General features: G+C 31.9%; 1 protein-coding gene and 2 non-coding genes across 5 annotated transcripts in view; 1 reads left to right on the top strand and 2 right to left on the bottom strand.

Annotated features, from left to right (window-relative positions):
* Positions 1-8,517, top strand: part of LOC129908569 (protein draper) — a 45,575-nt gene extending 37,058 nt beyond the window's left edge. The window contains exons 6-15 of one of the 3 annotated variants that reach the window (XM_055985166.1): positions 1,435-1,681; positions 1,761-2,635; positions 2,704-2,868; positions 5,727-5,933; positions 5,992-6,324; positions 6,388-6,555; positions 6,621-6,911; positions 6,980-7,135; positions 8,047-8,079; positions 8,168-8,517. In XM_055985166.1, the coding sequence (XP_055841141.1) occupies positions 1,435-1,681; positions 1,761-2,635; positions 2,704-2,868; positions 5,727-5,933; positions 5,992-6,324; positions 6,388-6,555; positions 6,621-6,911; positions 6,980-7,135; positions 8,047-8,079; positions 8,168-8,439 (2,747 nt within the window). In that variant the 3' untranslated portion in view covers positions 8,440-8,517. The remainder of the gene's footprint in view (positions 1-1,434; positions 1,682-1,760; positions 2,636-2,703; positions 2,869-5,726; positions 5,934-5,991; positions 6,325-6,387; positions 6,556-6,620; positions 6,912-6,979; positions 7,136-8,046; positions 8,080-8,167) is intronic. The other 2 variants (XM_055985167.1, XM_055985169.1) reach the window with 2 other exon arrangements.
* Positions 8,518-11,836: 3,319 nt separating this feature from the next.
* Trnaq-cug (transfer RNA glutamine (anticodon CUG)) lies at positions 11,837-11,908 on the bottom strand. The gene has a single exon. It is a non-coding gene; the product is annotated as a tRNA-Gln (tRNA).
* Positions 11,909-12,437: 529 nt separating this feature from the next.
* Positions 12,438-12,509, bottom strand: Trnaq-cug (transfer RNA glutamine (anticodon CUG)). Its single transcript has one exon. It is a non-coding gene; the product is annotated as a tRNA-Gln (tRNA).
* Positions 12,510-21,107: the final 8,598 nt, after the last annotated feature.

Below are 21,107 nucleotides of genomic sequence, written 5' to 3'. Positions count from 1 at the left end.
TATATCATCGACAGTTAAAAATTTTCAAGAGCTTACAGCTCAACTTGGCAGCAAACTGTCACAGAAAAACAAATCAGTCTCTAGCCTCATTTTAGTGTTGCTCTTACATCTACTTTTGCTTCAACATCTCAGCTGTACAGCCCCAGCTTAGAGCTGTTTGCTGAAACGAAACTTAATGATTTAAGTTCTACATAAAACCTTATATGACAGTTTACTGCTTAAACTCAAAGAGTTATTCGCCCAAATATTGAACAACATCCAGAACGTACTTCACTTTCTCGATTCGGCTTTTCTTGTCGTTTTCAGTTCCGCCTTCGTTAGCGACAACACTCCCAGGATATATGAAGCCCTCTTCTTTCTCTACCGAATTTTGACAAATATTTGTTTGAGAAGATAAATGGGTTCCGAGACTGAACCCGAATTTTTCTTGCAGTAAAGAAAAGTACATTATGATTCACCTTCTTGTTCAAACTACACATCTTCCATTTTCATACATAATACATACAAATTTCGATTTTATTAAAAAAAAAATCAGTTTAAAGTATAGAATTAAAATCAGAACCTTGAGTTGAATGACCTTATATCTGCTGACATAATGTGAAATTTATCCCAAATATTTTTTGGCACTTTTTTCACAACTTTACCCAAGTAGTAAAGAAAAATATATCTAATCTATATTGGACTTTCTTTGTAACTATATTTCACCGTTTGCTAAATGCTATAGCTTAGTATTTGTTTTGCGTGCCGTAGGCGCATTGTCATGTTCATCAAACAAGTTTCAGGCGAATTCCATTTAACATTTGTTTTGAAAAGAAAGTCAACTTCTGTTGACTTGACCAGAAATCTAACAGACCCTAATATTATTTTATGATTAAGAGCTCATTTCGACAACAAGTTAAAAGCTTTGATTTGATTTCGGTAACAGTGCTGGAAATTACTAAATGATTACGGGAATTTGTCACAATTTTGTTTCTATCTGATCCAACTACATCAATATGTGCTTGTCGTAGCGGTTCACGAAGTACTTTTCAGTACTATGAATATGAGAACTTCCTTTTCCTCCCTAAACTTAGAATGTTGTAAAACTGGCCCTAAAAAAATCTCCCGAAATTAGCCTAGTGTTGATCTGAGCGGGTCACCCTTTTAGGTGCTAAAATTTTTAATTTTAAGAAGGTTTTCAAAAAGAAAACAATCTTAGATTTAATAGCTTTACACTATAATTAATCGCTTCTTACTAACTCCTCACCGTGTGTTGGTCCCCCTTGTTATTATTTTCACTAATCCCAATAATACAAACCGAATATATACATAGTTCACCATCTTTTGGGTAATTTTATGTCACCTAACATAGTGTTTTATTTCCAAATTGATATGACCTTTGAACTAAAACCAAACAAAAATCAACTCCTCCCATTTTCCAAATAAAATTTTTAGACTGTCCTCCTGGACGTTGGGGCCAAAACTGCGAAAATGAATGTGAATGCATGAACAAAGGCACCTGCGAAGCTTACACCGGTGCATGTGAATGTGCCAAGGGTTATGTGGGTAGCAAATGTGAAGAATTCTGTCCGCCCGATCGATATGGTGCCAATTGCTTGGAAGAATGTCGCTGCGAAAATGGCGGCAGCTGTCACCATGTATCTGGTGAATGCACATGTGCTCCCGGTTACACTGGACCATTGTAAGTTTGTTCAGTATTTTGTTTTGTCTTTTATGTTTGTATCTTCGAAACCTCACCTCCACGTTCCTTTTTTGTGAAGATGTCAAGACCAGTGTCCTGATGGCAAACATGGTGCTCAATGTAAACAAGACTGCCGCTGCCAAAATGATGGCAAATGTGATCCACACAGTGGTGAATGCCAATGTACGTCGGGTTGGATTGGCCAAGTGTGTGCCAACCGTTGTCCCAATGGAACTTATGGTCCAAATTGCGAGTTGAATTGTGAGTGCTTTGGTGATGCATCATGCCATCATATCACCGGCAAGTGTGAATGCCCACCTGGATATATGGGCGAGAAGTGTTTCGATCAATGTCCCAACAATAAATTCGGTCTAAATTGCACTGAAGAGTGTGCATGCAAAAACGATGCTACTTGTAACCCAGCAACTGGGGTGTGTTCATGTCAGCCGGGATGGACTGGTCTAGATTGTAGCAACCGAACATGTCCAGATGATAAATTTGGTCTTAATTGCAATGCTACTTGTGATTGTGAAATGGAACACACGGAAATGTGCCATCCATGGACAGGAAGATGTGACTGTGCCGTTGGATGGAGTAGCTATGAATGCAACCGTCCATGTACTTTCCTAAAATATGGCAAGAACTGTGAATTAGCATGCGAGTGCAAGAATAATGCCAAGTGTTCCCCAATCAATGGAACTTGTTTATGTTCGCCTGGTTATCGGGGAGTCAAATGCGAAGAGACATGTGAGGAGGGCAAATTCGGACAAGACTGCTCTCAAACTTGTGACTGCCAGAACGGAGCTAAATGCTCCCCCGAAACTGGACAATGCTTCTGCACTCCTGGCTGGAAAAACATCAAATGTGATCGACCCTGCGAGGAGAATCATTACGGAAAAGACTGCCGTGGAGTGTGCGACTGTAAAAATAACGCATCTTGTAATCCAGAAAATGGTATTTATCTCTTATAAAATTGTGTAATGGAATTTATTTTAACACTACGATTAATAATAATAATAAAGGAGCGTGTACTTGTGCGGCCGGATTTACTGGGAAAAAATGTGAGCGTAAATGTGACTTCGGAACCTTTGGGCATGGCTGTGAACAACAGTGCGATTGTGATTTCAATAATACAATTGCATGTGATGCCGTCGATGGGCGGTGTATTTGCAAATCTGAATGGGGAGGTACGTGCATTGCATACGAGAATAGACATAAATCATTCGATTTCATAAATTACATTCATACTATTATACACTTAACACAGCATACTTAGAGTAGCATTGTCATTTACATTCATTAAAATCATTCTTAAGCTCATTTACTACTAGAACACACACATAACACTATGATTAGTCACTATTGGTGATTGTTTTGTTATTTATTTCTTTGAGACTTTAAGGCAACTTCGATGTGAGGTAATGAACGCAAAGTAGATAAATAAAAATTCCTATCAGCTTTCGCTCTTAAAAAAACAATTGAGATGAGTGCTTTCCTTTTGCTTCCTCTTTAGTTTCTATAACAGGCAAAATAACTACATTACACAAAAGATTTGGTTTTTTGTTTGTTTAAAATCAAAACTTTTTTTTTCAATAAAAAATTTTGTGACATGCAGATTTTTGGTATACAGGTTTGTATTTGAGTGGTTCAGAATCTTTGAAAAATGCTGAAATTTTCTTCTTGCACTAATCCTGTTATAAGGGATCTTCTTTGTTTTATCGTGCTCTGTTATGATTTCGATATCGAGGGGATCCTAACTCCCCCAACTATCTGCTTCACACTAGTTACCCGCATATGGGGTTCGCGGGTTGGACTACATAAATCGGCGACCGGTTTTGTATTTTTCCATTTCTGAGGCCAACTGAATGCTGGTGTTATTGCATTTGCTTGTACCAAGAGTTTTTAGGCCTTCCTTTCTTCTTACTCCGCGATGATAGAGAATGCGAAAAAAGTGGGTCTTGAAAGTCCGTCTGTCTGTCATTCTGTCAGAATGTTTTTTTCGGTATTTATAAGAAGCTACAGCCTAAACGGGCTAATCCACTTCAAACTTGGTATGTAGGAGTTTTTGAATCCTGTACAGAAGGGTTTTTGGAAAAAATTGTTTTGGATCAAAAATAATAGTACCTTTTGTAATAATAAGAAGAAAACTAAATAATGAAATAAATTCATAATTTGTTTATGTTTAGTGGACTATATGAATTAATATGAACTAAAGTACTTTTGTCCAAATGCGTTTCGCCCTGGTACAACAGTTGGGCTCATCAGTTAGATATTGTTGCACCCTTTCTTAGACGCCTGTCACATACTTTAATTTACTCAAAAATGGCTGCTTCGATTTTGATCAAAAAATTCAAGTATTAGTTTTTAGACAAGGTCTACCTTTTCTTTTCAAAAATCGTTGTTAACGGTACCTCCCATAGAACCATTTTTTTAAATCTGGTTTTCTCCCAAACGATTTGCTTAATTTCAACGATTTCTTCAAAACAAAAGCGGAAATCAAAAATAAAATTTTGAAAAAAATCATTTTTGAATTTTTTGAAAAATCGAATTTGTTTTAATTTTGGTTAAAGTGTTGATTAATAGTTGCTACAAAATAGCATGCCAATTTTAATTTAAAAAAATTTTTATTAATTATTTATGAAAAAATAGTTTTTTAAAAAATTGCTCTAACCATTTTGATTTTTTTTCTGCATAATTTTTATTGAACTCAATTCCATTTAAAGATTTCTTTTTTTTTTTCATTTGAAGAACGGATCTTAGTTTTTTTAGATTTTTTTTTATTTTCAAATACACTTACCAAATTTGTATATAAAAGTCATACAAATTTTAGTACTTTGAATTCTAAAAGCAAGTACGTGCGACCCAGTCGTGCATTTTATTTCATCCTATTTTCGGTTGCTTTGTATTTATTTTATTTCTGCCTTGTTTAGTTCGCTGACGACATTTAAAAAACAAAAAACTCTAGAACTTTATAAATTGTTTTTCATTCAAATTGCGACGCTTATGCCCACCGATAAAATGATTTCTTTTGACATTTTCTCAGTGCTTATGGAACGTCTCGATGAAAGAACAAATTTGAAATCTCAAAACTCCATTTTGTCATGTCTTTGTCCTAATTTGTGAGAAAAAGTATAATAAAAATATTTAGAAAATCTAGCGGATTTTGATAAGATTTGAAAGATTTTGCTCGAAATATAGAAAAAAAGGTATAAGTATAATTATATTTGTGAACTCACATGTTCCTTCACTTTTTTCGGTCGATAGAGTCTGCTTAAAATATCCCTTTTTGTCTTATTATGTTCCCAACTCTAAATGAAATTGCTATTTTGTATCAAACAAATTTCTCACGAGAGCTTTTAAATTTTCCCTCTTTGGAAATTTTGGTCCAAGGTCCAATTTTCTTAGAGTGAAATCTGAATTCTGTCAAGTGAGAAGCCGTTACATATAGAATTACAAGCATCTTTCTTAACCTATTTGCTTTATTATGTTGTTTATTGATTTCTTTTCTTTTCCTTAGAAGCTTAAAATATTCTTACTGTGATTACATAATAATCATCTTATCATATTCATATACCCAGTCAAAGTCGAAATTTGTTTTAGGCCTACTTTAGACCATTATATTTTTTAAATTGACATTTTCGATGCATGTGCATGATAAAAGAATGAAAATTTTATCTTTTCTGCCTAAGCTTTTAAATTCAAGCTGCAATACTTAAACTGCTTGCAAATAAAGCTAATGACAAATTAATTTAGGATCCAATTAAAGCATCTTTATAAAACATTGATTTCAACAAATATAACATTACTCCAGTACTCTATTAACAAAATGCATGATCATTATACATAATAAATCTTACCACACATGACATACTTTCATTTTGATCACAAAATTTATTTAATATTTTATTTTAATTTCTTTTTTATTTGCATTGTTTTTCGTTTTTGTTTTGTATTTTTTTTTTTTTTTTTGTTAATGTTTTTGTTGGTCTTGTTAATATTGGTGGGGTTACCCTAACATCTGCGTACAAACACGGACGTTGTGTAGGAGTCCATTGCGAAACACAATGTCCACCTGGCTATTATGGCGAAAATTGTGAACAAGCTTGCAGATGTATGAACAATTCCTCATGTGATGCTGAAACTGGCAAATGCATTTGCTCCAAGGGTTGGACTGGCGATGATTGCTCGAAGCCATGTCAAAAGGGTTTCTATGGAGCTGGTTGCAAGGAAAAATGCCCAGATATAATTCATGGTAAATTCATAAATCTCATCTCATTTTCAATTCTACTAATACATTTGTATATTCATAGGAAACAAAAGTTGTGATCACATCACTGGAGAGTATGTTTGTAGACCTGGTTATGTTGGAATGACTTGTGAACATCCCTGTCCATTGGGTTTGTATGGACCAGGATGTGGACTCAAATGTAATTGCAAATATGGAAGCGAATGTAATCATATTAATGGACATTGCCAATGTTTGCCTGGTTGGACTGGTGCCAATTGTAATGAATCCTGTCCAGAAGGTTTCTATGGCTTGAATTGTGCTCATCGTTGTCAGTGTGCATTTGCAGAAAAGTGCCGGAAAAATGATGGCTATTGCATTTGTTTACCAGGCTACACAGGAACGAGATGTGATGAAGGTTTGTATTTTCTTAAAGCTAACTTCTACATAAATTAACATTTTTACTTTTTGTAACTTCCAGTGTGTCCTGAAGGCTTCTATGGAGAGCATTGCAAACACGTTTGTGACTGTCCAAGTCAGAACTTCCAGTGTCACATTACAGAAGGATGCGTTTGTCGTCGAGGATACAAAGGAGAAAACTGTGATATTCCAGCAGCTGAACAGAGAGTTCAAGAAGTCGTTATTGAATGTAAGTTTTCATTAGAACAACATTATCTTAGAAAAATTCCTCTTATCTTTTTCTTCCCATAACAGCTAGTCGTGCCGGCCTGGCTTGGGGTCTTGTATTGGCAATTCTATTTGTTGGAATTGTTGTTGCAATTGTTTTCTATTATCGTCGTCGAGTATCAAATCTTAAAACTGAAATCCAACATGTTCAGTATATAACTGATCCTCATGGATCATACCCGGATCGCCATAACTTCGATAATCCCGTTTATGGATTCCAAGGTCCTGACACAAGATTGCTTAATAATTTGCGCCCTAAAATGAATAATTTGGATCGCACTAATTCAGAATATGATGATTCTAATGCAAGCAGCAGAGGTAAGTTTTTTTTAAACATTTTTTTTTCTACATCATAAACAATAATAAAATGTTCATTATTTTTTTAGCTGGCACTTATTCGATTAATTATAACAGCGACATGTTGCAGAAAAATCTAAATGCTGATCTCACTAATCCTAATGTTTATAATAGTATTGAAGACCCACTCAAAGAGGAGCATGTTTACGATGAAATTAAACAAAAAGAAGGATATAAAGATCCTGGTAAGACTGCATAACACAAATAAGCTGCTTGAAACCTACAAACGAATAATTTCAATTTATTTCAACCTTTGCTTTTTCAAGAATTATTTTAAACATTTTTTTTTATTTGCAACATTTTTTTTTTTTTTAATTCCACTTGAAACAAATTTCCCTGAGCTTGATATTGAAGCTGAGATGAGATCATTAACTCAAGTCTTTTAAGATTTTCTTTTTCATTTGGAAACAATGCCTTCTTTTGTTTCTCATACTCTATGAACTGATGTTGAGGGTTTTATTGATTTCACAAGATATGTTTGCCCATTCTACATGTCAAACATAAAGTCGATATATCTTTTTCTCCAGATATTATTTTTTCCATTGGATTAAAAACATTGAGCAGGCTGAGAAACATTCTCTGTAGAATGTAATGTACTGAATTTTGCATTGTTTCCTAGAGTGAGAAACTATGACTTACTAATTGCGTACACATTAAGCGTTACACTCACGTTTAATGTCTAAATAGTCTCCATATCTGGCAAGTTTAAACATTTTTAATGCAAAATAATTTTTTGAATTATTTATCGTTCTAATGTTCTAATGAATGTTCCAGTTATTACAAACTGAATTAAATTGTCCACCGAGATTCAAAACTCTAGAGTCGTCAAACTTCTTGCGGACTGAGTAGTCTGCATTTTACTCTCAAATGAACACGCACCTTAAGATACCCATTCTGTGTTCGTTCAGTCCTTATAATATAATATTATTGGATGACCATCATCTTCAATTTACACCTAATAAGCTTTGTTAAAAAGTTTTAGCTCTCTATTAAGTTCGTATACGGTAGAAACAAAAACGTTTGCTTGTTTATTTTTGCATGAATATTATTTATTTATTTCGATCTCCTCTTTTTTTTATTAAAAATGCACCTACAGTTAAGGAATATCGAAAGAAACTATTCCCTGACGGTAAGACATACAATTTATGACAATAAATTTCAACTATATCCCTTTTATTTGTTAATCTTGATTTGTTTTTAAAATATTTTAAAATAAGGAATTGATATTTTTTCCCCAGATGAATATGATCACTTGGACTATTCCCGGCCCAGTACTTCTTTCAAACCACATTATCATCGCATGAACGACAACACAATTTTGAATATCAATAGCGATGAGGAGAAACCAAGTAATTTGAAAACAAAGTCAGTGCTATTAGAGAAAACATCCGATACAGATAGCGAAGCGGCTGGTTATGATGATAGTATTTGTGACAATATGGATGTATCAACAGCGTCAGCAAGTTCAAGTATTTCTCCAAAAAAATAAATTTAGCAGAATTCTAAACAACGAATTTTGTGAAAGATGGAAATACATATCCATTTTATAGTTTTTTTTTTTTTTTTTATTTGAAAAAAAGAGTGAAAGTAATTTGTTTGTGTATAGGATTATAGATTTTTAGTAAAGACGCTTAAATGGCGAATACTAAAGTTGATGTATGTTTAAATATTTCTTTTTTTTTATATATATAATAATATTTTACGTACAATAAGTTAACGGAAAGATATGAGCAAGGTATTTTAATTTATTCATTGTGTGTTTTATTGGCAAAAGAGAACAATTTTACGCATATTGTTTTTATTTATCATATTCCTTTAAATGATTGTAAACTGTTGTAAATTTTAAAATTTATTTAAATTTATATAAATGTATTGTAATCTTGTGTCGAATGTTATACTTATCAAACATGTTTAACAATTTTTAATAGTAAAGTTCAATTTTTGTAATTTTTTTTTAGTAAATTGCATCTCTTTATTTAAAATTTGTTTAAACTGTCATTCATCGAAGACTCAACCTTAAAACAGAAATTGAAGCTTCATAAAAGCGGATATTCTCATAGTTTAAAGAAAGTTGATGTTAATTTCCGTCTTAAACCTATAGTCAATGTTGGATTGCGCCAATTTGTATGCGCTCATAAAGAACCAACTCTACCTTCAACACCAGGTAGTACCTTCCAGTACTTCCACCAAAAAGTATTTTTTGTTTCTTTTCTTGGCCTCATACAGCTTGAGTTGTTCTAGATCAAAATTATTAATATAACAACATCTTGAGTGCGCAACAGACTGCTTTAACAGAACTAGTTATCTCATTGTCACGTATTATATCAGAGCACGTAACTTTTAGGTCAGATTCTATAAGCAAACGAAAACAGTCATTCGTTTTTAGAAAACTGTTTGTACGTTTACGCGGTACGAAATAAAATCTTACCGCGAGATTTCTTTGAGTTAACTATGGATCAAGTTAGCAAAATATATTTTATGTTATACTCTCTAAGTGTTTAGAGAGATCCTTTCGCATCCATCTTTTACTTCTTGAGTTAATTAATGCTTATTTATTCTAACTCAGCACCGAAGTATTTATTTAAAGCACAATTTATTGGATCTGAACCCTATTCCAAAATATTGTAAAAATTGTTTATGCGATGGTTAATGTTTTTCAATTTCATTGCGACAGTCTCTTTGGTTTGAAATATACAATTTCAAAAGCCTAGTAGAGTTGTGTTTGTATTTTAACAGATAAATTGATGTTGTTTTAAATAAATAACATTCGGCATTGATTTGAAAACTTTATTGAAGTAATGATATTTTAATTTCTTTAAGTAGTTATAATGTAGTTTATTAAAAGAATAAATAAATGTAAGGTTTTTTCCTGAATTCTTGAATAATAAAGATAAATAAGAGGCCAAAATTTTCTCTGAAATAAGAAGTGATTCGCTCTGCTCAAGTTAAAATGAATGCAAACTATATGACTGAAAGATTCTTGTTCAATTTTAACTTTCCGTTATTGAAAATAAAACAGAAAGAAATTATAATTAAACTAGTTAAGTATTTTTTCATTTGTAAATATTGCTTTTAATTTTTTTTTATCATATTTTTTTTTTTTTATTATTTTTCGATTTTCGATTTTTTAAATAAATACAAAAACAGCAATAAATAATACTGACATTTTTCTTCAAAATTATAAAAAAAACATAAACATACAAAAATATATAACTTCATATAGCATAAAACCATTTTAATATTCAATTTATTGTTCATAATTATGATATAACATTATAAGCCATAGCATAAATTACTTCACACAGCAATAATTTAAAAAAAATATAAATTAAATCAAACTCCATAATAATCATAGCTCATAAAAGATTAAATTTTAAATTAAAAAAAAAGTTCTAGATCTTACAACTTTTAGAATAGTGTTGAGAAATCTATTATAAATAAAAGAAAAAAAAACATATATTTTATATACAAAAAAAAAAAAAAAAAAAAACAATTTAAAAATTAAAACCCTTAGGGTAAATCAAGTTGTGCAAAATTTATTTTTAAAACCAAAATTATATTTTCAAAATTAAATATGTATTTTTAAAAATGTAGTTGATTAAATTATACAAAAAAAAAAAAAACAATATATTAAATTAATTGTATTGAATTGATTAAAAATTCATATTTACCTTCATATTTTTTAAATAAATACATATTTACATAAACAAAATTGGGTTTCTTTTCTACATATTGTGCTTGTGAGTTTGAATTTGGGTTTAAATTAATGTTCACAACTTGCTTAATTTTAGCTCTCATACAAAATTCTCTCCAAATTTTAGCCGAGCTAAAATTAAGCTGATAGTTATAGACGGAAAGTACGCAATTTCAAACTAAAATAGCAAATTTTCGTTTTGTACACTGTCGAGGTTTAGTAAAATTCACAGATAAAGGTTTGTAAATACAATGTTTTGAAATTGCTCAGCAGCTTCAATTGTTTTTAGGACACATTTGTAATTTTCACAATTTCCATATGTCAAAATTAAACTTGAAATTTTGATGACGTTTGGAGAGAAAAATCTCATCTGAAATTTAGCGCGATCTGCGTACCAGGCGCAAACCTTCATATATTCCAGTTATAGAAAAAACACCAAAGAGAACTGCTTGGCAATACGAGAACGAGCTGGAAAGGCCTCAATGATTAATAATTATAATAAAATTAATTAAAATTAATTTTATTCGGAACTAGAAACTTTCCCGAATATTGAATGAAAAAGATAAATCCATGATTTGATTCGAGCTGCAAAGAGGTTATCTGGGTGAGGGTCCGTTGTTACAAAGCGAACTTTACTGAGGAAAACCGGAAAAAGTTAAAAAAAAAAAAAACTAGGAATGAATCTTCTTGCCAACTTGTTCAGTGGGCAAGAGTTCTGAAATACGCTGTTATATTTAGGTACATAAATCCCTCTTTACCTTTGCCCACATCCACCATCTATGGGTACACTTATGTACATCGCCAAAAACGCTACTAAAAAAGGTAAGGTTTTATCCAAAGGTTAAGAAATATTTCATTCCCTATGATCTAGCTGTTTTAACAATCTTTGCAACTTAAGCATTGAAAAAGAACATCGAACCCAGTCGTGCATTTTGAAATATAAATCAATTTAAATTCCTATTAAAAAGCTTATAGCACTTATTTTTTTTAAATATTTGTACTTAGGTAATCTGTAGTGGAATGTTGTAACCGAAGGATTTACTTACCCAAGCCAAGTACCCTATTAAAACATCTTCATCATCTTGAAGAATGCATGTGTCCTTGCATTTGACACTGCAAATATTACATAAAAACATTTTTTACTTTTCACTTTGTTGCTTACATAAATAAAATTAAAAAAAAATAATTCCTCAGGTTCCACCGAGATTTGAACTCGGATCGCTGGATTCAGAGTCCAGAGTGCTAACCATTACACCATGGAACCACATTTGCAGTTGATGTCAAATTGCCAACTTGAAAGCCTTTCATTGATGTTTCCCAAAAATACACAACTGAGATGCAGAATCATTTTCAAAAGATAAAAAATGAATGATGCACTTTTTGGCAACACAAGGCAATTTTATTTTTAAAATAAGTTACACAAATACATAAATAAAACAGTTGAGCGAGTTAGTAGGTACTACGTACATATCTTTACCTCTATACATCATTATATTCACATAAATTAATGTAGGAAATGGCTTCAGTGCCGTTCAATACCTACATTAATATGCAATTTATAAGAATGCACCTGTTCAATAATTTAATGGGTGGGTGGGAGTCCTTAACAAAAGAAAATGAGTTAAGAAAAAAATTATCTTTTCTATTTCAATGAAAATAATATAGGTAGGTGTATGTGGTACTCTACCATTCCCTTGTATGTCCCTTCCTTAATTCTAAATGAAGTGCAGTGAATTGCACTTAGGATATATTTTTTGTAGGGAAGCTTTGGGAGCATGAAAAGTGAAGTAAAAAGGTTCCACCGAGATTTGAACTCGGATCGCTGGATTCAGAGTCCAGAGTGCTAACCATTACACCATGGAACCAGGTGACAGGACCTTTTAAACTATAAACCTTGATGTAATTTTTTAAAGGAGTTTTGAGTAATGATTCCTTATGGAACCGAAAGTTTTTCTTTAAAAGAGCCTCTACTATTAAGGCTTGAGCTTAAATTAAATTCATCGCATTCATATTTGGGTGCATTTGAGCTGCTTATAGATTCTTGCGTTTTAAAATGAAGATGAAAAAAAGTCTAGGTGGGATTACTTATAAATAGGTTGTATGGTACAGACATGAGGTACCTAGGTGCATATACTTATAATAGTACAAAAAATGAACCTTAACTAAAGACTTAATACATAAAATTTTGCACTCCAGTGGGGAGTGGGGGCATAATTGTTGTAAGATAGGTACACCTAGGTGTATGCGTAATATTTATTTCTCTAGTAAATTTTTCGAAGAGCTTGAAATATATTTCACTGTTTTGAATATTTTGCAGGTATTATTATCACAGTGATATAATACTGCCATGCTAAGGGCGCATATCCGTTTTTGTAGTTTTGAGATAAATGCATTTTAATGAATAAGGAAAGAGGTTAGATTTGTATATATGCTCAATTTCAAAAGTGATTTTAAGCAACTTGTAGTAGGAAATATTTATGTTTTAGTTTACACAATAATATTATAGTGTTCAAGCTTCCGAAATGCGTAGTTTTTTTTTTTTTATTCTTAGAGTTAGAAACATAAATACATTTTTCTATTAAGGAATACAGCTGAGTAATATCGTTGTGCTTATCTTCATTTACTATTTTGAGCCACTTGAAATTGGAAATGCGATGTTTTAAGTTGACATATGTGCCCTTAATTATGAAAGTGGACTAAGACACTCCTAAAAATGGCCTCAAATCTAGCCTTAAAATAATTATTATTTAAGGGGTAAAGTTTATTTGAAAGCGAAATCGCATTAAATAAACTTCTTTATTGCTCCTCTAGTGATTTCATAAAAGAAATATAATTAAATCGTTATAAGAAAATTATTATGTAAGTTTTTCTTTAAACAATGCAAAAAGTGACTTGGTCCACTTTCATAATCATGGGCACATATAAATGATGCATTGTTTCAGGATATCAAAAACTGCCTTAACTTATTTTTGGATTTTTGGATCATGCGCCCTTTTTGCCTAGTACGGCAGAATAGGCCTGCTATGCATTCCGGTAAAAAAAATTACAAATTTATTTTTTTTTTCAGATTTTTGAGAAAAAATCAAGGTTAACCCCTTGCCAAAAAAAATTCCATTTTTAAAAATTTTCTCCAAATCCATCAAGTGAGACATCAAGAAAAAGGTCTCTTCAAGCTCTATTCATAAATGAAAACTAAAATTTTCCTCGAGGTCTGATTCCTGAGATATTTTCAACAAAACACACTTTGTTTTATCTTTATTTTCTAATACTCCGAAGCCGATATCTTTTGACCAAAGTGTAATGAAAACAAATTTTGGTTTGCAGGTATTATATCAGAGTGATCAGGCCTATGCTTTCCGGTAAAAAATTACATATTTATTTTTTTCAGATTTTTGAGGAAAAATCAAGGTTAACCCCTTGCCAAAAAAAATCCATTTTTAAAAATTATCTCCAAATCCATCAAGTGAGACATCAAGAAAAAGGTCTCCTTAAGCTCTATTCATAACTGAAAACTAAAATTTTCTTGGAGTCTGGTTCCTGAGATATTTTCAACAAAACACACTTTGTTTTTTCTTTCTTTTCTAATACTCCGAAGCCGATATCTTTTGACCAAAGTGTCAAAACAAGTTTTGGTTTGCAGGTATTATATCACAGTGATCAGGCCTATGCATTCCGGTAAAACAATTACAAATTTATTTTTTTCAGATTTTTGAGAAAAAATCAAGGTTAACCCCTTGCCAAAAAAAATTCCATTTTTAAAAATTATCTCCAAATCCATCAAGTGAGACATTAAGAAAAAGGTCTCTTTAAGCTCTATTCATTTGAAAACTAAAATTTTCTTGGAGTCTGGGTCCTGAGATATTTTCAACAAAACACACTTTGTTTTTTCTTTCTTTTCTAATACTCCGAAGCCGATATCTTTTGACCAAAGTGTCAAAACAAGTTTTGGTTTGCAGGTATTATATCACAGTGATCAGGCCTATGCATTCCGGTAAAACAATTACAAATTTATTTTTTTCAGATTTTTGAGAAAAAATCAAGGTTAACCCCTTGCCAAAAAAAATTCCATTTTTAAAAATTATCTCCAAATCCATCAAGTGAGACATCAAGAAAAAGGTCTCTTTAAGCTCTATTCATAACTGAAAACTAAAATTTTCTTGGACGTCTGGTTCCTGAGATATTTTCAACAAAACACACTTTGTTTTTTCTTTCTTTTCTTAAACTGCCAAGCCGATATCTTTTCTAATACTCCGAAGCCGATATCTTTTGACCAAAGTGGCAAAACAAGTTTTGGTTTGCAGGTATTATATCACAGTGATCAGGCCTATGCATTCCGGTAAAACAATTACAAATTTATTTTTTTTTCAGATTTTTGAGAAAAAATCAAGGTTAACCCCTTGCCAAAAAAAATTCCATTTTTAAAAATTTTCTCCAAATCCATCAAGTGAGACATCAAGAAAAAGGTCTCTTCAAGCTCTATTCATAAATGAAAACTAAAATTTTCCTCGAGGTCTGATTCCTGAGATATTTTCAACAAAACACACTTTGTTTTATCTTTATTTTCTAATACTCCGAAGCCGATATCTTTTGACCAAAGTGTAATGAAAACAAATTTTGGTTTGCAGGTATTATATCAGAGTGATCAGGCCTATGCTTTCCGGTAAAAAATTACATATTTATTTTTTTCAGATTTTTGAGGAAAAATCAAGGTTAACCCCTTGCCAAAAAAAATTCCATTTTTAAAAATTATCTCCAAATCCATCAAGTGAGACATCAAGAAAAAGGTCTCCTTAAGCTCTATTCATAACTGAAAACTAAAATTTTCTTGGACGTCTGGTTCCTGAGATATTTTCAACAAAACACACTTTGTTTTTTCTTTATTTTCTTATACTCCGAAGCCGATATCTTTTGACCAAAGAGTCGAAACAAGTTTTGTTTTGCAGGTATTATATCACAGTGATCAGGCCTACGCTTTCCGGTAAAAAATTACATATTTATTTTTTCAGATTTTTGAGAAAGAATCAGGGTTAACCCTTGCCAAAAAAAAATCCGTTTTTAAAAATTTCCTCCAAATCCGTCAAGTGAGACATCAAGAAAAAGGTCTCCTTAAGCTCTATTCATAACTGAAAACTAAAATTTTCTTGGACGTCTGGTTCCTGAGATATTTTCAACAAAACACACTTTGTTTTTTCTTTCTTTTCTTAAACTGCGAAGCCAATATCTTTTGACCAAAGTGTCGAAACAAGTTTTGTTTTGCAGGTATTATATCGCAGTGATCAGGCCTATGCTTTCCGATAAAAAATTGGGTACATATTTATTTTTTTCAGATTTTTGAGAAAAAATCAAGGTTAACCCCTTGCCAAAAAAATTCCATTTTTAAAAATTTTCTCCAAATCCATTAAGTGAGACATCAAGAAAAAGGTCTCTTTAAGCTCTATTCATAACTGAAAACTAAAATTTTCTTGAACGTCTGGTTCCTGAGATATTTTCAACAAAACACACTTTGTTTTTTCTTTCTTTTCTTAAACTGCGAAGCCAATATCTTTTGACCAAAGTGTCGAAACAAGTTTTGTTTTGCAGGTATTATATCGCAGTGATCAGGCCTATGCTTTCCGGTAAAAAATTACATATTTATTTTTTTCAGATTTTTGAGGAAAAATCAAGGTTAACCCCTTGCCAAAAAAATTCCATTTTTAAAAATTTTCTCCAAATCCATTAAGTGAGACATCAAGAAAAAGGTCTCTTTAAGCTCTATTCATAACTGAAAACTAAAATTTTCTTGAACGTCTGGTTCCTGAGATATTTTCAACAAAACACACTTTGTTTTTTTCTTTCTTTTCTAATACTCCGAAGCCGATATCTTTTGACCAAAGTGTCAAAACAAGTTTTGGTTTGCAGGTATTATATCACAGTGATCAGGCCTATGCTTTCCGGTAAAAAATTACATATTTATTTTTTTCAGATTTTTGAGGAAAAATCAAGGTTAACCCCTTGCCAAAAAAAATTCCATTTTTAAAAATTATCTCCAAATCCATCAAGTGAGACATCAAGAAAAAGGTCTCCTTAAGCTCTATTCATAACTGAAAACTAAAATTTTCTTGGACGTCTGGTTCCTGAGATATTTTCAACAAAACACACTTTGTTTTTTCTTTATTTTCTTATACTCCGAAGCCGATATCTTTTGACCAAAGAGTCGAAACAAGTTTTGTTTTGCAGGTATTATATCACAGTGATCAGGCCTACGCTTTCCGGTAAAAAATTACATATTTATTTTTTCAGATTTTTGAGAAAGAATCAGGGTTAACCCTTGCCAAAAAAAAATCCGTTTTTAAAAATTTCCTCCAAATCCGTCAAGTGAGACATCAAGAAAAAGGTCTCCTTAAGCTCTATTCATAACTGAAAACTAAAATTTTCTTGGACGTCTGGTTCCTGAGATATTTTCAACAAAACACACTTTGTTTTTTCTTTCTTTTCTTAAACTGCGAAGCCAATATCTTTTGACCAAAGTGTCGAAACAAGTTTTGTTTTGCAGGTATTATATCGCAGTGATCAGGCCTATGCTTTCCGATAAAAAATTGGGTACATATTTATTTTTTTCAGATTTTTGAGAAAAAATCAAGGTTAACCCCTTGCCAAAAAAATTCCATTTTTAAAAATTATCTCCAAATCCATCAAGTGAGACATCAAGAAAAAGGTCTCCTTAAGCTCTATTCATAACTGAAAACTAAAATTTTCTTGAACGTCTGGTTCCTGAGATATTTTCAACAAAACACACTTTGTTTTTTCTTTCTTTTCTAATACTCCGAAGCCGATATCTTTTGACCAAAGTGTCGAAACAAGTTTTGTTTTGCAGGTATTATATCGCAGTGATCAGGCCTATGCTTTCCGGTAAAAAATTACATATTTATTTTTTTCAGATTTTTGAGAAAAAATCAAGGTTAACCCCTTGCCAAAAAAAATTCCATTTTTAAAAATTATCTCCAAATCCATCAAGTGAGACATCAAGAAAAAGGTCTCCTTAAGCTCTATTCATAACTGAAAACTAAAATTTTCTTGGAGTCTGGTTCCTGAGATATTTTCAACAAAACACACTTTGTTTTTTCTTTCTTTTCTAATACTCCGAAGCCGATATCTTTTGACCAAAGTGTCAAAACAAGTTTTGGTTTGCAGGTATTATATCACAGTGATCAGGCCTATGCATTCCGGTAAAACAATTACAAATTTATTTTTTTCAGATTTTTGAGAAAAAATCAAGGTTAACCCCTTGCCAAAAAAAATTCCATTTTTAAAAATTATCTCCAAATCCATCAAGTGAGACATTAAGAAAAAGGTCTCTTTAAGCTCTATTCATAACTGAAAACTAAAATTTTCTTGGAGTCTGGGTCCTGAGATATTTTCAACAAAACACACTTTGTTTTTTCTTTCTTTTCTAATACTCCGAAGCCGATATCTTTTGACCAAAGTGTCAAAACAAGTTTTGGTTTGCAGGTATTATATCACAGTGATCAGGCCTATGCTTTCCGGTAAAAAATTACATATTTATTTTTTTCAGATTTTTGAGAAAAAATCAAGGTTAACCCCTTGCCAAAAAAAATTCCATTTTTAAAAATTATCTCCAAATCCATCAAGTGAGACATCAAGAAAAAGGTCTCCTTAAGCTCTATTCATAACTGAAAACTAAAATTTTCTTGAACGTCTGGTTCCTGAGATATTTTCAACAAAACACACTTTGTTTTTTCTTTATTTTCTTATACTCCGAAGCCGATATCTTTTGACCAAAGAGTCGAAACAAGTTTTGTTTTGCAGGTATTATATCACAGTGATCAGGCCTACGCTTTCCGGTAAAAAATTACATATTTATTTTTTCAGATTTTTGAGAAAGAATCAAGGTTAACCCTTGCCAAAAAAAAATCCGGTTTTAAAAATTATCTCCAAATCCGTCAAGTGAGACATCAAGAAAAAGGTCTCTTCAAGCTCTATTCATAACTGAAAACTAAAATTTTCCTCGAGGTCTGGTTCCTGAGATATTTTCAACAAAACACACTTTGTTTTTTCTTTCTTTTCTTAAACTGCGAAGCCGATATCTTTTGACCAAAGTGTAATGAAAACAAGTTTTGGTTTGCAGGTATTATATCACAGTGATCAGGCCTATGCTTTCCGGTAAAAAATTACATATTTATTTTTTCAGATTTTTGAGAAAAAATCAAGTTTAACCCCTTGCCAAAAAAAATTCCATTTTTAAAATTTATCTCCAAATCCATCAAGTGAGACATCAAGAAAAAGGTCTCTTTAAGCTCTATTCATAACTGAAAACTAAATTTTTTTTTGGACGTCTGGTTCCTGAGATATTTTCAACAAAACACACTTTGTTTTTTCTTTCTTTTCTTATACTCCGAAGCCGATATCTTTTGACCAAAGAGTCGAAACAAGCAGGGGCGTACACGCCCTTGGGGCAAGCGGGGCGACGCCCCGGGGCCCCTGACCGACCTCAGGGCCCCCACTGAAGACAATGCAGAGAAGGAAACTGTTAGGATAAATTGAGTTACGAAGTAAATTAAAATGTATTTGAACCACTTCGGATACAAGGGAGACAAATTATATCATTCAGTGTAATGTATAATGCATTGGTAGCCACACAATATATATTGATTTGATAAAAAGGTTACCCCAGGGGCTCCAAAAGGAAATAAACTGCTTTTTTAAAAGAAAAATTATAATTTTATCTTAGGGCCCCAAAAATATTACTTGAAAAATCTATGCAACCACAAATAATACATTATTGGCCCCAAAAAAGCAAAAAAACAACTTCAAGACAGGGCCCTGCAGGGACCCCAAATGACTTTACTTCAGTACTTAAAAAAAATTTAGTTAAAAAAAAATTGTTTTTTTTTGCCCCAACATAATTACATCAGGGCACAAACTAAAAACATTACGTTATTGGTGGCATTCCGAATATTACATCAGAACAGAGGCTTCAATACCTATTAATTCTTGGCTCCAAAAAAATTATATTATATTTTAGGGGCCTCTAAGCACTTAATTTTGATAATTTTGAGGCCCCAAAAATTATTTTTCAGGGGCCCCAAAAGAAATAAACTATGTTTGATGATGGAAAATCAAATGTGTACACATTACTTCAGAACAGAGGCCCCAAGAACTATCAATTCTAAGCTTCAAAAATTTTTATTTAAGGGGCCGCTAAATATTTAATTTTGGGGGCCCTAAAATGAATTTTTCAGGGGCCCAACAATAAAAAAAAATTATGTTTGATGATGGAAAATCAAATATGTACAAGTACATGTACATATTACTTCAGAACAGAGGCCCCAAGAACTATCAATTCTAAGCTAAAAAAAAAATTATTTTAGGGGTCTCTTAATATTTAATTTTAGGCAAAGTGCATTACGAACATATTAAAACATTAAAATACCCCTAAAAATAAATAAGCCATACAAAAAAAATGTATGGCGTATACGTACTTTTTTTTGTATCTAAAGGGCCCCCAAATATCAAAGGGGCCCCAAAATTTAGTCTTGCCCCGGGGCCCCGACGACTCAACGTACGCCACTGAAAACAAGTTTTGTTTTGCAGGTATTATATCTCAGTGATCAGGCCTATGCTTTCCGGTAAAAAATTACATATTTATTTTTTTCAGATTTTTGAGAAAAAATCAAGGGTAACCCCTTGCCTAAAAAAAATTCCATTTTAAAAATTTTCTCCCAATCCATCAAGTGAGACATCAAGAAAAAGGTCTCTTTAAGCTCTATTCATAACTAAAAACTAAAATTTTCTTGGCAATTTTGTTTTACCCCTATTTACCCTATTTAATGATTGAATTTTCCAAAACCCTTTATCAATATTCACCTTAAGGTTATTATTTTTTAAATAAGCTATATTGTATCTCCAAGTTTATTTTTAATTAAGATTTATGTTGGACTGCTAAAAATTTCAGGTGGAACGGGAGAAAATGGCATCACTTTTTAGTGGATGCTGGCATGGTTCATCTATTTACAAGACTTTATCACGTCAAAAAAAAATTCGACTACAAGAGCAACCAGACCTCCAAGAAACTTTTGGTTTTCAACTATGAATAGGGCTTAAAGAGACTTTTCTTTTGATATCTCACTCAATGGATTTGAAGGAAATTTTTCAAAATGCACTTTTTTTAGTCTTGATTTTTTTTTCAAAAATCCGAAAAAAATAAATTGTAATTTTGTTTACATAAATAGATAGGCCAGTTCATTGTGAACTCGTTTCTGTAAACCAAAAGTTGTTTCGAGACTATCATTCAAAAATATCTGCTTCCGAATTTAAGAAAAAAAAAATATTTCGATTGAAAGTAATTTAGCAATTAGGCCTCCAAGAAACCTCAACCAAGGGTTGGTTTTCGCTCATATAGTGGACAAGTGCCTGAATTTAATTTCGCTCTTCTCTTCGTTTTTATTATTGTTTTCCTTGAAAAA

Source organism: Episyrphus balteatus, chromosome 2 (genome assembly GCF_945859705.1).
Source record: "Episyrphus balteatus chromosome 2, idEpiBalt1.1, whole genome shotgun sequence".
Lineage (NCBI taxonomy): Eukaryota > Metazoa > Arthropoda > Insecta > Diptera > Syrphidae > Episyrphus > Episyrphus balteatus.
Note: the sequence above shows the minus strand (reverse complement) of the source record. Positions and strands in the feature narration are given on the sequence as shown.